The 21,926-nt window shown below is 39.6% G+C and overlaps 1 protein-coding gene across 1 annotated transcript in view; it reads left to right on the forward strand.

Annotated features, from left to right (window-relative positions):
- The window catches only part of GDPD1 (glycerophosphodiester phosphodiesterase domain containing 1), a 31,715-nt gene extending 23,610 nt beyond the window's left edge, over positions 1-8,105 (forward strand). Inside the window, exons 7-10 of the mRNA XM_034752431.1 lie at positions 178-311; positions 1,519-1,578; positions 2,649-2,700; positions 3,836-8,105. Of these exons, the coding sequence (XP_034608322.1) occupies positions 178-311; positions 1,519-1,578; positions 2,649-2,700; positions 3,836-3,958 (369 nt within the window). The 3' untranslated portion in view covers positions 3,959-8,105. The remainder of the gene's footprint in view (positions 1-177; positions 312-1,518; positions 1,579-2,648; positions 2,701-3,835) is intronic.
- Positions 8,106-21,926: the final 13,821 nt, after the last annotated feature.

Here is a 21,926-nt window from a genome sequence, read left to right on the forward strand (position 1 = left end):
TGGGACTACACAAATCAAGGGCAGACCCAGCAACAGTTGGCAACTCTGCTAGATGTTTTATGTCTTTAAGCACAAATGCTAAACTTTCAATACATTGATTCACTGAAGATTGTTTTGATACAAAAGTTTCAGCAACCTGATAAATAACTTGCATTATTTTTCTACATGTTTTTACAGAACGCTGATATTCCTATCCTTTTCTGTTTGAAACGTGTCCTGCTTCTTGTTGGCTTGTTTTACACTGGTCTGCTGCCATTCATTCCCATCAGAGAGGAATTCTTAGAAATTCCTATGCCCTCAATCATCCTGAAGTAAGTGATTTACACACTCATCAGGCTGTCATTCCAGTGAAATAACAGCAAGGCAATAAAATGTCCATGCAGTCTTGGACACTGATCTAGTTACATTTCTCCAGCTATGTAGGGTCAATTTGGGGCAATACTTGTATGGGAGACTTCCAAGGAAATCTGAATGCTAAAATAAGTGGTGTTAATGATCTAGTATGTGGCACTGTTCCCTTTAGTCAGTATTTAATTAGTGTATTTAAACATCTAAAGATTCCATCCCATGTCTAGCAAGAGTAGAGGGTTTGACTTCAGTGTCCAGGCCTGTTTGGGTAATTGATTTCAGGTATGCTTCCCCTGTTGTCCTAAATGTTTGTGTAGTGTTGCTGCGTGCTATTAAAACTAAGAGGTGTCTGCCTTTCAGAGGTGAGATAAATAATTACTATAGTTAATTATTGGTTAAAGCCTTTTTGGTAAAAGGCACCGTATGAATGTAAGATAATATCTGTGGTCAGAGAGAGCATTTCTTCCAAAACAGATGAAGATTCATGTATTTTGTGTGTGTGTGTGTGTGTCTGAGCAAAAGTCTTGCTAAATTTCTATTCTTTAGTTAAGAAACATCTACTTGACATCCTTGAATTTTTTAGTGGTTAGCGGTGGGATGTTTGTTTAACTCTGTGCACCCAGCACATTTCCTGTTTACAGCAGTGTCCCTAACCTATCATCCCACAGAGAAAAGCAGCTCTTTGCAGACACCACTTATGCTGAGGTTAGCTAAAGAGCACTATCTAGCATTTATATAGTGATACATTCTTCAGTGCTGCAAAAAGGAATTATTCTGACACCATCTACCTACCTTTTATCAGATGTGGAAACTGACATGGGGATGAAGTGAGCCAATGAAGGCCAAAAAGCATGATGTTATCAGAGCTTGTTTTATATCTCAGGATCTCTTGATTTCTCATTCCTTTGCCCAAACCATTAGTTGAAATTGCCTCTAGGTCTCCATCTCTCCTGCCTTCCACCTAAAGTTACTCATTTCTCCTATGTGGCACAATCCAAGTCATTGGTCTTAGAGCCAGGGGAAGATTCTTGTTCCCATACTCTTGTGGGTGATAGAGAAACTGCTTTTGAAGTCACAAGACTGATCCAGCACACTTCCTTTGCTTGAACATAGTCTGAAATGGCATTTTTCTGTGCTGAGGTAAATTTAAGTTCCTTTTTCTTTTCTTAGGCTGAAAGAACCAGAGAAGATGACGAGAAGCCAAAAATTTGTCATCTGGCTTGCTGATATGTAAGACTTTAATATTTCCCTGGTGCACTTCACTTTCTATATAAATTGTGATTATTGCCTCAAGTGACTAGGACAGAGTTACTATTGTGAAATTAACCATATTTTGTATATTGTCAAATTCTGGTATCTTGTATGTTTGAGGTAATGCCAGTATGCATCTCCTGCAGCATGTGGGGGAATATCTTTTGTAGATTTATATTTCATATTACATGTACATTTATACAGTGAAATATGCATGAAAGAGCACCGCCACTCAGCAGATTCTTATCTCGCTTATACCCATAAAATAATCCTGAATTACTCTATTTACTTTAGTGGAGTTACTCTCCATTTACATGGGTTTGAGTGGGTTCAAAATCTGGCCTCTTACCATGAAATGACCACATGAAGTATCCACAAGATATCCTATACAGCTTTGCTAGACCTTAAAAGATAGTGTTAAATGTGTGTCTTCTGCAGGGTCACTAAATCCAAAAGTTGCAGGAGTCGGACTTGATCTAATAAGTCTCTTTTTTTCGTCTCTCACTACTTCTGTAACCTAAGTAAAGATCTCTGATAAGCAATCTGGTCTAATGGGAGGTCACTTAAGAAAAGTTTCATGTCTATTCAAGGATGAAGTTCTTCTTGAGGCTGAAGAGGATTATTCTATGGGTATAAATCAGATAAGAATCCTGCCTAATGGTGGTGCTCCTTAATTCATATTTCACTGATGTTGATGTAGAGTGGTGCTGCTATAAAGTATAAAGACCCTTATTTTTTTTATTTTTATTTTTTAAAGGATGCCTACCTGGAGTTGAGCTTGTTTGTGGAGAAAAGAGTTAATGAATCACAAAAATACACTGCTAATGCAAATAGTTTGGAATGCTGTTTGCTGTGCTTCCTAGCTGTAGCTAGGTTGGAAGTTTTCATTACTTAGGCTTTTAGGCAGAGTTCCTCATTGGAAGTCCATGAAACTGTGTGACATGGAACAGTTGCCACAGAACATACAGATATTGAGAATTCGCCATGGTCTAAGATGCCTAGCATGCTTTGGGTCCTGTAAAAAAAATATTTTTTTCTCCCTGCTGCAGATTGTTAATGAGAAAAGCGTTGTTTGATCACCTCACTGCTCGAGGCATTCAGGTACAGTGTGATAAAACTAGAAGTCAAGCTGTTTCATGGCATTTTGTTAATATTCTTAAAAGTTTGACTCCATCTTCCCACTACCACTCCCCTTGTTCCTAAAAGTAGGCCTGAAGATAGGAACTGAAGGCAGTTAGAACTTAGACCAGCCAGATCTTCCTAATAACTGAAGGGGTTCTCGGTGTGTACAGTTTTACTGTAGGCATCATCTTTACTCAAATCCTTATGGTATTTATAAAAGTTGCAGTGGATTAAGTGAAGCCTTGTATCTGATTACTAATTAATATTTGTAGTTTACTTTTCACTACCTACTTGTTTGACATTTTAATATGAAAAGGCTTTTAACAGATTTCCGGATGAAATTACTTTCTAATAAGGCTCCATGCAGGGAGTGGAGGTGTGGGGTATCTTCCCCCAAAGTATTTATTTAAAGGGACTTCATCAAAATAAAAGCATTTTAAATAAATTCCTTACTTTGTTACTAATAACACTAGAGATTATCCAAATTGAACAGAGTTTTAAAATCAAACTAGTTTTTCACCACTGGTGTGTACTTTTTGTACCTTGTTTATCACAGGCAGGCAAGCTAGATTATTAAATACTATTCTGTTTGTAGTCAGATTTATAGGTTTCATGTTCTATTCTATAGTCGCTTTCTGTTTCTCAGACACTAACACATGCACTGTAAAGAAATATTTAGATGCTTGGGAAAAGCCATTTTAACTGAAAACCCTTTTTTATTTTATTAAAACGTCTTTTCATATTTGATTTTTTTAAACCTCTACAAACCTGCTAAACGACTTGTCCATTATTAGCTTTGCATTAGCTAATATTGGTTTTGCTAATTGGGAACGTCTGAACAGAGAGACGCACATTCTTCTATAGACCGTTAGAGGTTGAAGTTTGTCATTTGTCATTAGAGAACTTCTTTTCCTAGATTTGCAATCAAGTACCTGTTTTTATGTATGATGTTGACGGCATGATTATGTGAGCATCTTGGATATACCTGACTTCCCCTTTCACTAATATGAAACTATTTAGATCATTAATTTTCCTTATTTAATTTTTGTGCACATTTTCTTTTAATTGTAGTGACTTCCTAGATGATCTGTCCATTCTGTACTTTTGTCTTTAGGTGTATATTTGGGTACTGAATGAAGAACAAGAATATAAGAGAGCATTTGATTTGGGAGCAACTGGAGTGATGACAGACTATCCAACAAAGCTCAAGGAGTTTTTACACAATTATTCAGCATAAGGGGGGAAATCAAGCAAGACCCTACAAAGTGGACAGAGTGAACCAAGGATTTCATTCCTTCATCAGAATTTTTTAGCACTATATGGATAAATCACTTGCCCAATGGTGAAAGATATAATCAGCTGGGTTATATTACCTCATTCTTAAATCATTACATGATGTAGAGATTGTATACAGTTTTATTTATTTAAAATTTTAATTGCATAGTTTACATTTGTAAATAGATTGTTTAGCAAGAGTACACTATACTAATGGTGATGTATAGAAAGAAGGCTGTGGATAAGGGTACTTGTAAATAATATGCAGTATTTTACCGATCACAACTGTCCATACCCATACATCAAGAAATAGCATTTGGAAACTATTCCAGTCCAATGCTGTTGGGTAGAGATTAATAGCTGGCACTGCGTCATTGTATTTACATCTCATTGATTGAGCTGGCTGTTGATTTCCAGATAATCTGCATTGAGGAAAAGAAACTAGCACACAGGAAAAGTAAGAAGTTGGATCTGTGGATATCTGGACAGATTACCCTGCAAAATGTAGTCAGTAAAGGTAGTAGCTACAGTAATGTATTTTGACTAAAACTAAATCCTTAGACCAACATAGGTTTACTTAATTGCTTTTATTAATGAGAATGTTGGGGGTTAGTCTCCAGCTGTAATTTGGGCCTCTTTTTGGTGTAATAATATCAAGTTCAGTCAATAAATCATAGTATTTTTAGAATCTAGCCCTTCTTTATGGAATTATCATAGTTATGTTACTCTTTTTTTGTTAAGTTACTTATCGTTGACAAGGGCTGCAATTTTTTTGCCTAAATCTGAATTTATAAACCAATTTTACTGCTATAAAATTGAAAAAGGTAGTTGTTTCCAGACTTGTTGTATAAATTGCTTATATTTGTATATCTTCATTAATTAGTTTAGGTTAAACTTGAAAGGTGCTAAAGATGAAAAATCCGCAAAAGGATTCATTTCTCAGCTTTCTTTCAGTATAACTAGAGAGGATTTTTTAAATAATCCTTACCACAATCAGAGCCCTGTAATTCTGGCTGGAGATACAGTAAGGCTAATCTGGAATGAGTAACAGAGCAAGTGTAGCTCACTTGGTAGATAATGCCCACGATGCTGCCTTGGCAATTCGTTAGCCAGTTTTCCAGAAAAGGAGGGTTGCGCTTACCATTGACTGAGGAAAACAGAATTCAGTTCTGTGCTTAAAATAATCTTTACAAAGGGAAAATAAATGTTTAGATTTTTTTTTTCTTTTTTCACTCCTGTAGTTCCAAAAGAGTTTGGAGATATTTTTAAAACTCAATTCTGGCATTCTGTTGATGCCTAACGTGAGCCAAGGGCCTCTTGGGGAGGAATGCTGGTAGCAGAGGAATTCTGAGATACTTTAATCTCACTCTCTATACCAATTTTGTTGAATATATCTGCATAAAGACTTAGCACAGGAATGAATTGCTTGACTGAGATGTTAACGCACAATCTCCATTGGGTAATGGGTTGGAAATCATATTTAATGTGAGGAACCAAAGATGAGACCTAAGATTGGTCTGGGGACTTGGGAACAACAAAGAAAACAGCCATTAAAAATAATTTACCAAGAAAGACAAATATACATTTAATGTGTATTATGAGCCACTGGGTCAGCACTTGTTGTGTAAAAGTCCTTTAAACAGATTTACTTAATTATCCTGACTCTTCAAAAACAAAACAACCCCTCCCACACCACCATTTTGCAATACATATCTTGACAATCAGAGTGGCAGTGGTTTGTATTAGCTGTGTCTCATCTTTAAGGGGATTTTTTTTCCTAACCAAAAATAATAAATTCAATATGCATGAAATTTAGACATGCGCACCGATGAAATAATGTTACTAGGAAAAACCAGGAAATCCAGAGTATCAAGGGAAGGAGGTTGCCCTAGAAATGCACACTCTCTCTTCCCGTTATCACCAGCAGGAATTGCATGTGTATGTCAAAGAATGGAGCTGGTGATTTCTTCTTGTGTGTTTTTGCATTACTACTTTGGCATTGTTGTTTTCATGTATTTTTGGATGATGTGGTCTGTATGTATGGAATGAGCTGTAAAAGGCTCAGTAACTTAGTCATTAGACATGACTGGAACTAAACTACAATAGTATCTGCTCCTGACCTCTTTTGAGGGACTTCAGCTGTGAGAATGTGACCTCGCTCAATAAGACCTAGTCAGATGTAGGAATAATGTACTTAAAAATATTTTAATTAAGGAATGACTTAAAATAAGAATTTTCTTCCTGCCTCCTTAAACTTGTACGGGATATCTTGATTCCCTCCTTAACCTCCCTCCCCACATCTTGTGCTCCAAAGCAGCAGTCTTGCAGCCTGTTAGCTGTTCTAGTGCACAAGCAGGCCTGCTTTCTAAAGTAAAGTGTTAGAATGTTAAGCTTGTCTGGATGGATGAACATTCACAGGTGCACTATAATCACCCCATGTAACAGCTACTACATGTCATCTGTATTCTGAGGAATATTTTCCCTGAGTAGATTGTATGGAAGAAACCTCTTCTGAAGTTTTAAGTGAACCCACATTAGCGATTTGGGCAAATATGTAGCTAGGTTTAAATAGACGTGGATCTAATTTTGTCTTAATGCAATCAATCTTATGGCATCTCAGTGAAAGAGAGCAAAATAGAAGTCCTGTTCTAACAATTCAGATGAAAAATATGCATTTTCAGTAACTTGTTATATGCTAAGCTTCTAGATCTTTGTCCAGACCAGTTAAGCTTCAGCCAGATAAATGCATGTGACCATATAGTTATGGCTGTCTTGCTTTTTAGCAGAAATGGAGAGCTGCAGAATACTGTTTTGTTACATATGGGAAATGAGCCACACCCGCCCTCCTTCTGAGCCTATGCACTTGCTGCCTACTACAGTTTAATTTCTGGGCAAGCCCGTTCACAGGAAAGTTGCCCCTGTCATTATTTTGCTAGATCAGCCCAGTGTTTGGATCTAGATACAAGATCCTGAATGACTTATTTTTCCTTTTCTGGATGCATTGCTTCCATGTTTACAACACACATGCTCTGTTTTTTAAAAAACAAAACAAAAAAAACCCCCTCAGTTGTTGGAGAATAATGACCTTTATCACCTACACTTTAAAGCCAAAAGTTGTTTGAAATTGGGGAAAGCGCTAAGCTTTGTAAATGTAGCATTCATGGCTTTTAGACTTCTCAGCTATTTTCTCATAGCATGAGACTCAAATTTCCACATCCCAACGTGGATGAACAGTTCTGCTTTAATTACAACACTTCTGAACTCAATATAGAATAATAAAGTGAAATATAGGAAATTTCATTTAACAAAATGTAGGTTCCAACATTGCAGGGCTTCTTCAGCCCTCTTGTGACAATTGAGTTCTTTTCAGAGGCTCAGCACACTCTGTGACCACTGAACTTCCCAAATTTAAATGCCTGCAATGTTTGTAAATGGCCTGTGTCTTGATAATCCATCAATCTGTTATAGGTTATCTGAAATTTGTTGGCTCTGAGGATTAGTGGAGGTCAGTTCTGGAAAATATGCATAATTCATTCATTTCCGCTTACTTCTGCTAAGAGCCAAAGTTTGATTACCCTTAGCACACAGCGGACACCAGAAGACATTGGCTGAATGATATTTTGAACTGCTGTTGCACAGTACTTGTAAGACTGTGATATCCCGTTTATGGCTATAACAAATCATTTACTGATCTAGCTAACTATACAAGAACACAGAAATGTTTGTTCTATTAAACCATTATTTTGAATACTCCGGAAATCAGTGTAGACGTTTAAATGCCATATTCTTGTACAGAAGAACACGTGGTCAAGCCTTGCACTGTTGTCCAAGAGAATGTGCTGTGTATCAGTCCCTCTGTCAGGGCAGAGGGAGGGGATGTTTTCAGGTACTTGTCATTCTAAACATTTGTTCAGTGCATTCTTTCTTGTGACAGAGGTATCTTAAGTATGAAGTATGCGGCAAAATACTCCATGCACTTTTAATTTGAAAACATTGTCCCATGCCTCTCCTGCTGCTGGTGCAGAACTATGAAGCAATGTCTTTAGTTCTTTTTAAAGATAGGTTAAGATTTATGAAATGACACATTAAAACATGTTTGCTCAAAAAGATCTAATCTGAATAATTATTCATTCTAATATCCTTGCCTTTAATAAAGACTGATTTCTGGGATCACGTTACTATACTCTTGAAATGCAATGAACATCAGTGATCTAGTGCTGCTCCTAGTCTGTGGGAGGGTTGTTCAGATTGGGAGATGACTCCTGTTGTGAACTTCGTAGAAATCCTTGGGGAAACTGCATTGGTTCCCTCGTTTAGCGGTGATAGGTCTTGGAATAGGTCCAGCAACGCACTGTGTGCTCTTAATTGAAGGACCTGGGTTTGAACGTATTCTCTGAAGTGGCCGCTGCATGCTTGCATTCAGACAGATGTAGATGCAGTATAGCAGGTCGCTGATGCTAACCAAACTGGGAAAAGTCCAGCTGCAGATACTGAACATGGGTGAGTAGTAATGTTTCACCCACAAAGCACTGCATTATATGCTCATCTCACTGCCTGTGTTTGTTCTCTTGGGACTGACTGTGCTTGACAGTGACTTCAAAACTCTGCTTCAGAATCCAGTTAGTGGTGCTTCATGAATGTTTAAAGAAGGCTCTTCTGCAGAAGAGGCAGCAGATGCTCCTAAAATGACAGACTGGTTTGAATCTTGGTTATTTAAAATTCTTCAGACACACATTGGTGGAAGGAGAGAGATGAATCTACAAATTGTAATAAACTCTTACAATGTTATCACAGATATTAAACTTAATGTAGATGGGGTTGTGTGATTGTGTTAAGACAAGAAAGGCCAAGTGTGAAGAGCCCTTGTATCTAACCACTAGTAGCAGGCATTCCAAAACTTAGAGTGCAAATGTGGCCCAGTTGGTTTGCCTTTTTTTAAATCATTATTTTTCCATGATGGAGGAACTGTTTGTGTGACAATTCTCTCTGGGTGTCTTGAATTGTAATATTGGTTAGCACCATCCATCCAAGGGTATTGAGCACCTTGCACAATTAGGGCTAGAATATACACACTCCCTGGCTCTAGGTTTGAAGAGTAGAGATTTAGAATGATCATAGTCTGCTTCGGTGAAGGCTGCTGGCCTAATGCAGGAAGACATTAGATCAGAGTTTGAGTCTTCATCATAAACTCATTCAGATTTTGTAACCACACAGAACTGGCACATGATTTGCAAGCAGAAAAAGTACCGGGAAACAAACCATGTATTTGAGGAGGTTAAAGGTAGTGAGAGGCTGGCAGGGGGGGAATTTTTACAGAAGGGAAATAGTATGAAAACGATATTGGTCAGTTCTTAAGGTGGTCATAATCTGGGAGCAGTGGCTTTGGTAAAACTGCTTAAAGTTCAGTTCTCAGCAGCAGAGCTAGATGTAATAAATAAATTGCCAGGTCTGTGACTCTCTCTCCTCCCACATCCTGCCACTTTAAGCACTGGTTTTGCTTTTGAGTATGTATCTAACAATTCAAATGCAAGTTGGGATGACATGAGGAGTGCATCAGTGGCTACATATATTCTAAATGTTCCTAGTCTGTCCATCTCAAATTGGCCAAGTATACCTTCAGGTATACATGGAAGCAAAACAAATGGGTGCAGGACATGTTACAGAGGAACATAAGAATATCCATATTGGCTTAGACCTGTGGTCCACCTACTTCAGTATTCTGTCTCCAACAGCAGCCATATAAAATTGATTTAGGCATCAAGAGGCATTGGCATTTCCATTTGCCAAACTAGATTATGCCCTTTCATACAGAAGACTTCCCCCCACATGCTAACTCAAACTATTCTGACGTGCAAGCATTGCACTGTAGTGTTGCACTGTGTAGGTAAAACTGTTGTTTGGAATGTCACTGAGCAAGAGGAATGAGAGTGATAGTCTGAGACTATCACTACCCCTAGACAAGAATCGAACCCATTAGCCCAATGGAATATGCCGGAAAGGGACTATTTATCCAAGGTCTGGTCTATACTACCCGCCTGAATCGGCGGGTAGAAATCGACCTCTCGGGGATCGATTTATCGCGTCCCGTTGGGACGCGACAATCGATCCCCAAATCGGCGCTCTAACTCCACCAGCGGAGGTGGTAGTAAGCGCCTCCGACAAAAAGCGGCAGAAGTCGATTTTGCTGCCGTCCTCACAACAGGGTAAGTCGGCTGCAATACGTCTAATTCAGCTACGCTATTCACGTAGCTGAATTTGCGTATCTTAAATCGACTCCCCGCTGTAGTGTAGATGTACCCCAAGAAACTGAAATAGCATCCAGTATTAACTGTGGATTAAACATTTTAATGTTAACCATGGTGGTAGTGCATATTAAGTGGGCTTAGTAAATGGCTACATCTGTGAACATATTGGACCTGAATCTGAGATGCACTGGGCATACGCAACTCCCATTTAAGTTTGGCTGGTGCTCAGCACTTTCAGCGTGAGACCTATTGTTTGTATAATAGCCCCTTTCTAGCGCTTAGTAAATACATTGTTGTAGAAATTATGGGGTTTAGTTTTTAAACTACAATAACACACCACTTTGCCTCACCAGCGGCTATAAGAAATATTTGTTTATACCTTTTTTGTACAGAAATGTCAGGCTGTGGCTGGTGATTGATCTGGAGCAGTGACTGATAGGTTTATCAGCATTAGGCCATAATTAAGGTCACACATTTGTAAAGTGACATGCAGTAATAGTATAGGTCAGGCTTTCAAAACAAAGCAACAGGCGGAGCTCGTGTGTCATGGTGGTTTGAGCATCTGTTCTGACCTATTTATATATATTAGGCTCATTAATCTAAACCATAGAATTTAGCAGTTTTGCAGATGTGGAGGATTTTGTATGTAACCTTCTGGGGGAAAAATGCAATTTTCCCATTCTCTATGCACATAAACTACTGTCTCTGAGGATTTGGGTCCAAGAGGCTGAAAACTAGAGCAGCTTTGTAAAAGTGACACGATTGCCTTTTTAAAAAAAAAAATTGGTTTCATCTTAACTTTCTTCATTTAACATTTTCCATTTGACTTGCACTTAAATGAGAAGTTGAAGGTCACTTGATGGTTTGAAACATGATCTTACAATGTAGCTTCTATAAACTGCTTTTAATGTATCCTCTGCAGAGATACCTTTTTGTAAACTCTTTAGGATACTTGGTCAATTGCAACAGATTTCCCTACCGGTGATGAATACTTCTCCTCACTCTATCATAATTTTGGGACAGTTCTTTATTACTAAACATATTGATACTCTCCAAGATCTGCTCTCAGAGTATGAACCTACCAAGTAATAAGTTTAAATGATGCTTCTGATTACAGCTATCCCACTTTCAGGCACAATTTCAATAAAGAGATTCTATATGTTTTCAGCATAGCTCTAAATTTGACCAAAGAAGGTCTTCATTGGAGCATGCTCATGACCATGCACTTTCTCCCAACTGGGGCAGCAAGTTCCATAGGCTTCGAGAATTACAATTCCACCTGTTCCGAGGGTGAAATCCTTTGAATAACACTTGAGCTGTAGATTTTAAGTTTTAAAATCTTCCACTTCAGGTGAAAACTTAAGTTCTAGGACCGTATGGGTGGCTATTTGAGGGATCAAAGCATTCCGTAGCTTTTACGTGGCAGGCTGATGGGAAGGATATTTACCCACTTGCTTTGGGGCAGCACTTTATTTCAATTTTATTTCTTGCTGGAAAATCTAACTGTGAAATTGCTGGGGTAGGAGAGACTGATGCACCACATATCTGGAGAGGAGGTAGAGTGTATGGTCTTCCTAATGTTGAAACCTTGAGGTTGAATTTACCATTTCAGAAGGGGTAACAAATCCCAGATTTGTAACATAACCCTGCTCCTGAAAAGGCTGAAGAGTATTCTAAGAAGTTTAGGTTATAGTGCATGCTTCCTTTGTGTAATGCAATACAGCTTGGCCTGCAGCTATTTTTGAGCATTACCACACTATTCCCTTCTGTCAGCACCACTGTTGATTACAACCTCTGGTACATAAAAAAACGTTTTGAAGCCATTTCAGATGAATGGTATTGAGTAATGGAAAATGTCATTACAAATGTATATTTGTGTGCTTAAAGGTAGCATTTACTAAGATAGATATTGTGCTGCAGGGTTGTATCTGCTTATTTTCATGTAATGTCATGAGTTAATTTTTATAAAGTAATGATTGTGGTAGGCCAATAAACATAAAGGCCATTTTTAAAGCAGGTTGGTGGTGGTTTTGTTTAAATTCCCATGGAAAAGATGATTGATCAATCTCTGGCTAGCAGGAAAAGCTGTCCGACACTTTAATTTGGTAAAGTATAATTTCTTCTAAAAAGCTGATTTGGGGCAATAGCCAGGTCAATAGAAAACTAAGCCATTTACTGCTGTTCACTTGTATATTGAAATTTAAGAAGCTATAGTTTCAGTGGTCCTATATTTAAAATATTTGCTCTGTTTTATTTTCCAGTTGAAGTAGTTCTTAAACTGACAGGAAAAAGTGTCAGATTATTCATATTTTAGTAAGACTTAAACCTTTCAGTTTTATACTGAGTTGTGACGCTTTCCATTCCCAAGAACACCTACTTACCGCTCCACTGCTTGTGTTTGGGATAGAAATATCTTAATTCCCAGGTATAAAGCTAATATAACTTCTAACGTATGGCTTTCTTTGCTTCTGTATCAGTCAAATGTTCAGGGACACCAGACACAGTGGCACTGGAGATATCTGTTGCAAATAATTTGCAATAGGTTAATGTTCAAGGCTACTACAGATAAGTTGAAGCAATAAAATGGTTGTATGTAGCATTTGGTAATGAGCAACTTAGAGTAAAAAGTAACCAAATGATTTATTATTATTTTACAGTACCCAAGGGTGTGCTGGGCACCTGACAGTAGAAAGGAAACTTCTTCTTGACCTGAAGAACTTATAGATTAGCTTTGGACAAAATACAATAACAGGGCATTTAAAATAAAAAGGTACAGAGGAGTGGAGATCGGAAGGACAGAGCTGCATCCGTAATATTATATGTTGAACAAAGTCTAGTGCCGTAGTTGGTAAAGTGACCATATAACAATGGCACCTTCTTAGGGTATGTCTGCACTTTGAGTGGGGCATGTAATTCCCAACTTGAGGAAACATACTTGTGCTAGCTCTGCATCCGAAGAAGTGAGGTTTTTACTCACGAAAGCTTATGCCCAAATAAATCTGTTAGTCTTTAAGGTGCCACCAGACTCCTTGTTGTTTACGCTAAAAATAGTGTAGCCACAAGGGCATGAGCAACAGGAGGGGCTAGTTGCCCCAAGTATGTACTCATCCAAGAGACTAGGCACATACTTGGTTGTGTTAGGCAGTGTTACTCTATTGATTTTGCCCACTAAGGTCTTGTATATGTAACAAAATTGTACCAGTTTAATTAAATTATTTTAGAAACCAATTTAGTTAAAACAGTCCAACCCCTGGTCTATTCAAGCTAAATGGATACGACACTCTTCCACTGAAATAAGTGTGTCAACACAAAGGGATTGCACTAATTGAACTACATTGGTTTCTAAACAGATGTAGTTAAATTGGACAATAGTCTCATGTAGACAAGGAAGCCTCATAACCCTCCTTTTGAGAGAGGTGCTCTCTTTTTGCAAATAGGAAAAATGAGACAAGAAAGGTTAAGCAACTACCTAAAACCACACAGCAAACTGGTATCTGAGTCAGAATTAGTCCTTGGGGTTTCTGGCTTCCAGACAGTGCTCAGTCCACTGTACCACATTGTTTTGAGACATGGTTCTCTATATAGTTGTGGAAAAGTGAACTGGTTTGTATTCTACAGAATGGAAAAGGTAGCAGGACAAAATCTTCGAATAGCCTACCCTCCCAATAAAGTCAATACTCTTTGTTCTGTACTTGAAAAAATCAACCTGTTTACAAATCTTCAATGAAACTCAGACTCTTTCACTGATCTTTAAGGAACTGGTTCTCAGAACCAGTTTAGGGCATCTGCACATGCAAGTGCTGATATGGTGAATGGCATACAAGACTCTTCATCTCATCCTCCCCAGCAGGGTTCAAACATGGTTCTACAATATGACTGTAGCCTGCTTTAAAAGTTGTAAACAGTACTATTGTGTATGCTTGGATTCTTTAAAAAAGGAGTTAACTTTATATTAAAAACAAATATGTTTATGGAATAAGATGTTGCAGTCTACTAACATCCCAAGGGCCACAGAACTCTAGGTAAGTGGAGAATGAATTTGTGTACATAAGCCACATTTTAATGTTAACTATAGGGTACAAAATGCTTGATATTGTTAATACAACTTACTAAGATGGATGAAAGGGGAAGGAGAATATAGCCCCTTAATTGGCCAGCAGTGTTTAGATTAAAAAAAATAACCTGAAAGATGAAAAAAATCTTGCTTTTTTTTTTAAATGCGGGAAGAGAGACTAACGTTCAAGGAGGGATAGTTAGCCATCCTAGGGGCCCTCATAATAAAGTAGGAAATTGCCTACCAACCTAAGATGTGACATTGACATCTGACAAAAGATGGATGATGCATGAACATAGATGAGGCTTGATGAATAGACACCTCTCATATAATGGGCCTACGCTACAGAGAGCTTTAAGAACCAGCAAATGGCAGTGTAACATCAACTTTTATTGACAGAAAAGAGCAAAAGGCAGGTATGTAATCTCAGTTGCTCAAATCCACTAGCAAATATACTGCATTCCAAACAAGTTGTGAGTGATTGAGAAATCCGGTAAAGAGGGAATTGCAATGGCCAGCTTTGTGGTCCCAAGAGGATGTTTTACTGCTACAAGGTCCCCAAACGATCACTAAGGGAGCAATTTGTGTGAATTGTGCACCTGAAAAAATATATGAACAACCTCCAACACATAGACTTTTTACCTCTAGTGCAATTGAAACTCTATAGTGATAAGCAGTCCTTTTTTTTTTTTTTTACTAGACACTCCATCCTGGGTGGACTTTAGCCACTACACGCATTAATGGGTGGGTATCGGACAGTCTGTAAGTAACTAAATCATATTCCATTGACTTGACACACATACGGTCCCTTCTTTAAGAGGATGTATGTCTTATCTGTAGTCATGTAGGCCCAATATTTGTGTTACTTTTCTGTATATCCAATGGCAGCAAACTGCAAATGGAAAATGATTTGCGCAATACAGCGTGCATTAACTGTTGCCCTCTCTGACCATTTTACAGATGGAGAAAGTGAGTGCTTTGCCCAGGGTATTAATGAGTCAGTAGCACAGCTAAACTTGAATATATATTACCTGAGTATTTTATAGTAAAATTATATTAAAATTACAATCCCAAATTACTGAGTGTAACAAATGTAATATTTAGGATTTTGGACCATTACTGTACCATTATTTTTAAGGTAAAAGCCAGGATTCCTGACTGCCAGCTCTAACCATTGCACTCATCATCCTAGTTGATCCTCTTAGAAGATTGTGTTCTATTAGAGACATCTTAAGTTAATTTAAATACATTTATCTCCAATATGCAAACTTAAACACCGCAGTAATTTATTTTATATTTTAAAAATCTGGTACACTGGCGCATTTGATTGGCTGTCTGTGAATAATTTTTCTGAACTGCTTTAGGGCTGATCTACAAACAGTTTTTTTCACCACTATAGATTTTGTTTCACTGACGCAACCAAAATAGATCTAGCTACACTGGTGAGCACCCCTAACATAAATGCACTTAAACTATTTTAAGTTAATTTGGTAATTTAATGAGTTAAACTACATCAGTGTATTATTATTAAACCTGTCTAAGTACATCTACATTAAGGTGTAACTAAACTGTCTTTAAATAGATTTAAGTGAAAGATGCAAGTTTTCTAATTTAGATAAGCCTTACTTTTGGATATTGGTGGCTATCAGTTTGTAGCCTAGAACTAACTAGGCGTCACCAGCCTGTACTATCTGCTAATAAGAGGAAAAACATGTCTGCTGCTTGCCAGGAGCTAGGATACACGATGTGACGGAGAGACTGCCGAGACTCATCAAGCCCTCAGATCGCTACCCCTTCCTGCTTCTCCACGTGGGCACCAATGATACTGCCAAGAATGACCTTGAGCGGATCACTGCAGACTACGTGGCTCTGGGAAGAAGGATAAAGGAGTTTGAGGCGCAAGTGGTGTTCTCGTCCATCCTCCCTGTGCAAGGAAAAGGCCGGGGTAGAGACCGTCGAATCGTGGAAGTCAACGAATGGCTACGCAGGTGGTGTCGGAGAGAAGGCTTTGGATTCTTCGACCATGGGATGGTGTTCCAAGAAGAAGGAGTGCTAGGCAGAGATGGGCTCCACCTAACGAAGAGAGGGAAGAGCATCTTCGCCAGCAGGCTGGCTAACCTAGTGAGGAGGGCTTTAAACTAGGTTCACCGGGGGAAGGAGACCAAAGCCCTGAGGTAAGTGGGGAAATGGGATCCTGGGAGGAAGCACAAGCAGGAGAGCGCAAGAGGGGAGGACTCCTGTCTCATGCTGAGAAAGAGGGACGATCATTGAGTTATCTTAAGTGCCTATACACAAATGCAAGAAGCCTGGGAAACAAGCAGGGAGAACTGGAAGTCCTGGCACAGTCAGGGAACTATGATGTGATTGGAATAACAGAGACTTGGTGGGACAACTCACATGACTGGAGTACTGTCATGGATGGATATAAACTGTTCAGGAAGGACAGGCAGGGCAGAAAAGGTGGGGGAGTTGCGTTGTATGTAAGAGAGGAGTATGACTGCTCAGAGCTCCGGTATGATACTGCAGAAAAACCTGAGAGTCTCTGGATAAAGTTGAGAAGTGGGAGCAACAAGGGTGATGTTGTGGTTGGAGTCTGCTATAGACCACCAGACCAGGGGGATGAGGTGGACGAGGCTTTCTTCTGGCAACTAGCAGAAATTGCTAGATCACAGGCCCTGGTTCTCATGGGAGACTTTAATCACCCTGATATCTGCTGGGAGAGCAATACAGCGGTGCACAGGCAATCCAGGAAATTTTTGGAAAGTGTAGGGGACAATTTCCTGGTGCAAGTGCTGGAGGAACCAACTAGGGGCAAAGCTTTTCTTGACCTGCTGCTCACAAACAGGGAAGAACTAGTAGGGGAAGCAAAAGTGGATGGGAACCTGGGAGGCAGTGACCATGAGATGGTCGAGTTCAGGATCCTGACACAAGGAAGAAAGGAGAGCAGCAGAATACGGACCCTGGACTTCAGAAAAGCAGACTTTGACTCCCTCAGGGAACAGATGGGCAGGATCCCCTGGGAGAATAACATGAAGGGCAAAGGGGTCCAGGAGAGCTGGCTGTATTTTAAAGAATCCTTATTGAGGTTGCAGGAACAAACCATCCCGATGTGTAGAAAGAATAGTAAATATGGCAGGCGACCAGCTTGGCTAAACAGTGAAATCCTTGCTGATCTTAAATGCAAAAAAGAGGCTTATAAGAAGTGGAAGATTGGACAAATGACCAGGGAGGAGTATAAAAATATTGCTCAGGCGTGCAGGAGTGAAATCAGGAAGGCCAAATCACACTTGGAGTTGCAGTTAGCAAGAGATGTTAAGAGTAACAAGAAGGGTTTCTTCAGGTATGTTAGCAACAAGAAGAAAATCAAGGAAAGTGTGGGCCCCTTACTGAATGAGGGAGGCAACCTAGTGACAGAGGATGTGGAAAAAGCTAATGTACTCAATGATTTTTTTGCCTCTGTCTTCACGCACAAGGTCAGCTCCCAGATTGCTGCACTGGGCAGTACAGCATGGGGAGAAGGTAACCAACCCTCTGTGGAGAAAGAAGTGGTTCAGGACTATTTAGAAAAACTGGACGTGCACAAGTCCATGGGGCCGGATGCGCTACATCCGAGGGTGCTAAAAGAGTTGGCAGGTGAGATTGCAGAGCCATTAGCCATTATTTTTGAAAACTCATGGCGATCGGGGGAGGTCCCAGATGACTGGAAAAAGGCTAATGTAGTGCCCATCTTTAAAAAAGGGAAGAAGGAGGATCCGGGGAACTACAGGCCAGTCAGCCTCACCTCAGTCCCTGGAAAAATCATGGAGCAGGTCCTCAAGGAATCAATTATGAAACATTTAGAGGAGAGGAAAGTGATCAGGAACAGTCAGCATGGATTCACGAAGGGGAAGTCGTGCCTGACTAACCTAATTGCCTTCTATGATGAGATAACTGGCTCTGTGGATGAGGGGAAAGCAGTGGATGTGTTATTTCTTGACTTTAGCAAAGCTTTTGATACGGTTTCCCACAGTATTCTAGCCACCAAGTTAAAGAAGTATGGGCTGGATGAATGGACTGTAAGGTGGATAGAAAGCTGGCTAGATCGTCGGGCTCAACGGGTAGTGATCAATGGCTCCATGTCTAGTTGGCAGCCGGTTTCAAGTGGAGTGCCCCAAGGGTCGGTCCTGGGGCCGGTTTTGTTTAATATCTTTATTAATGATCTGGAGGATGGTGTGGACTGCACTCTCAGCAAGTTTGCAGATGACACTAAACTAGGAGGCGTGGTAGATACACTAGAGGGTAGGGATCGGATACAGAGGGACCTAGACAAATTAGAGGATTGGGCAGAAAAAAACCTGATGAGGTTCAACAAGGACAAGTGCAGAGTCCTGCACTTAGGACGGAAGAATCCCATGCACTGCTACAGACTAGGGACCGAATGGCTAGGTAGCAGTTCTGCTGAAAAGGACCTAGGGGTCACAGTGGACGAGAAGCTGGATATGAGTCAACAGTGTGCTCTTGTTGCCAAGAAGGCTAACGGCATTTTAGGCTGTATAAGTAGGGGCATTGCCAGCAGATCGAGGAACGTGATCGTTCCCCTTTATTCGACATTGGTGAGGCCTCATCTGGAATACTGTGTCCAGTTTTGGGCCCCACACTACAAGAAGGATGTGGAAAAATTGGAAAGAGTCCAGCGGAGGGCAACTAAAATGATTAGGGGTCTGGAGCACATGACTTATGAGGAGAGGCTGAGAGAACTGGGATTGTTTAGTCTCCAGAAGAGAAGAATGAGGGGGGATTTGATAGCAGCCTTCAACTACCTGAAGGGGGGTTCCAAAGAGGATGGAGCTCGGCTGTTCTCAGTGGTGGCAGATGACAGAACAAGGAGCAATGGTCTCAAGTTGCAGTGGGGGAGGTCCAGGTTGGATATCAGGAAAAACTATTTCACTAGGAGGGTGGTGAAACACTGGAATGCGTTACCTAGGGAGGTGGTGGAGTCTCCTTCCTTGGAGGTTTTTAAGGCCCGGCTTGACAAAGCCCTGGCTGGGATGATTTAGCTGGGAATTGGTCCTGCTTTGAGCAGGGGGTTGGACTAGATGACCTCTTGAGGTCCCTTCCAACTCTGATATTCTATGATTCTATGATTCTATGTTGTCCTAACCAAACAGCTGCAGACTTCCTTGGCTTTATTCTCATGTTATGAAGATAAAGAAACTTGAGATCCATTGAAGGAATGGATGGCTTTTAGACTACAACATGTTCCATCAAGAAATAGATGAATGACATTTTGATTAGATATAGCTCAATAATGCATGTTTTGGCTGTCACTGCATTATACCAGAAATGCATTCTGCTAGCAGTCTGCCCCAAAGTGGAGCCTGGGTTTTTATCTACTTGTCCTTGCCCAACTTGCCACAAGAGGTCACCAGAGCCCTTTTATTGTTTTTGTGCATCTTTTAAGTATAGCTCCAGGCTTCCCCAGCATGTGAGCTGATTCTGGGGAGATGATGCAGAAACTGCAATGCAGGGATAGAAGATGTTCCTCCAAGTTTCAGGTCCTGAGCTCTATGCTTTGCCAACTTTCTATGGCCACTTAAGCTCGACGATGGTTTTAATGTGATTGACCGCAGTTGTTCTGGTTCTTAATTGTAAAAGGCAGAATACTGCTACACAAAATAAGAAGTAAAACACTTAAAGGGGAAACCATTGAGGTTCTTAGTATCAAACAATCAGATAACTTCCCATTCTTCTAAAAGTTTTAAATTATGTTGTGGAACCAAAAATGGTGATGCTATGACAGAAGAAGGAGGGGTGGGGGCCTTAAAATCATTATCATTAACTTATAAAGCACCTTTCATTTGATTATCTTCATGTGATTTTAAAAAGCTTGTGCCTTACAATGCCTCTGAGAAAGATGGTATTCTCATCCACACTTTTTACAGATGAGAAAACTGAGGCAAAGGCCAGTTAAATGACTTGTCTCCGTTGTCACATTACAAATCAGTTACAAATACAATCCAGGAGTCCTGAGAAACTGGGATGTTAAGCAGTTCTCTAGGCAAAGTCCTGCTTTTCATACTAATGCTTCATTAAGAAATTCAGAAACAATAAGGTTTCCCACAATAGTTTCCTTTTCCCTTCTGTCTCTGCAGCAACAGTGAAGTGGGAAAGATTATCCCCAGAATCTCCTTTGCTGACATCAGTAAGTGATGCTTTGTCAACAAGGAAAGCTTTTTAGTCTACACTGAAATTGACATTAGATACTGGCTATATCAATTTCAGATCCACTCAGAACAGAGAGGAAAAGAAAACTGATGTTTGCCACATTTTCAGGCTCCTAAGAGAGAATCTGCAAAGAATGGGACATTAAGTATTGTTAGGCTGTCTCAAACTGAAAGAAACACAGTCAGGTAGGTCAGACCAAAATTCTGGTTTTCTTTAAAGAAAATACATTTCCCACAACCTAATATCAGTGGGAATATATTCATGACATTTAAAGATAATCAGTAAAAATGTTATTTTGCCTGGTTTGCAACCCAAACTTTATAGCACAGACCCAGAATCTGAAAGTGACTAGAACAAAATTAACCTGACTGGTCAATGTTCATTGTCCAAGATGGGTGAAATTCCAAAAGTAAAACAGCATTAATGATAAAAATTAAATGACATTTTACAAATTTTTCAGTTTTAATAATCACAGCTGGCGGCAGGTCACCCAGAGAAGCAATTTTGTGTTTTGAATATATGGGGACCAGCTCTTCCTTTACTTTAAACTCTGTGCATTAAACCTATTGATTTTAATGACACTGTTCTGGATTCACACCACTGTAATTCATATTAACCACTGTTCCAGCCCCACCTTTGTTACAATAGTGAGCTTCTCAAGATACCTTTCTTATTCTTTTTGTCCTACTGACAAACATATTTTCTGAGGAGCAGATTCCATAAATTCTGGTGTACAACTTGCTGACACCTTAAATAAAAAAAAATCTAACACGAGGGCCTTGGTTACAAACCAGCCTCTTTTAATGATGTGTCCATTTAAATTCTCTTTGGCAATTTCAACTCTGGATGTTTTGGAGTTGCTCATTTACGAGACGCTGGTGATTTAAAATTCAGACAGATGCTCTTACTACTTCCTGCACATGAGCACTGGCTAGCTCTGTTGTCACTTGTGGTGCACTTAACACTAATCTGTTTACAGTAAGTTGTACTGAAAGTCAGCTATTTTTTTTGTTTGTTTCTTGCTGCTGAATTTTAAGATTTCAAAAGTTACTTTGGGGGCGGGGGGGAGGCTTAAAGTCAGCTTTTCCCCAAAGAGAGTCACACTCATGGCAGACCAGCCACAGGCCTGCCTTGGGACCTAACATGACTATGTCCCTTTTAATCTGCAATATGTGGTTTTGTTGCAAGTGTGTCAGAATAAGTCACTGCTAACTAGTGTAAGATTTGCATCTTTTATTATTTTATTTGTTTAACAAACAGGATATTTAAATCATACTTTGTAGCAATAGCCACAACCTAGAGAAATGCCTTCTTGAGAAATTCATGTTACAGAATCCCTCTGTTAACTAGCACAATACTCCTCTTTCACAGTGGTGTTATCGGGGGGTGGGGAGGGGGTTGTTATATTTCACTGTTGTGAAATGCAA

Source organism: Trachemys scripta, chromosome 18 (assembly GCF_013100865.1).
Source record: "Trachemys scripta elegans isolate TJP31775 chromosome 18, CAS_Tse_1.0, whole genome shotgun sequence".
NCBI lineage: Eukaryota > Metazoa > Chordata > Testudines > Emydidae > Trachemys > Trachemys scripta.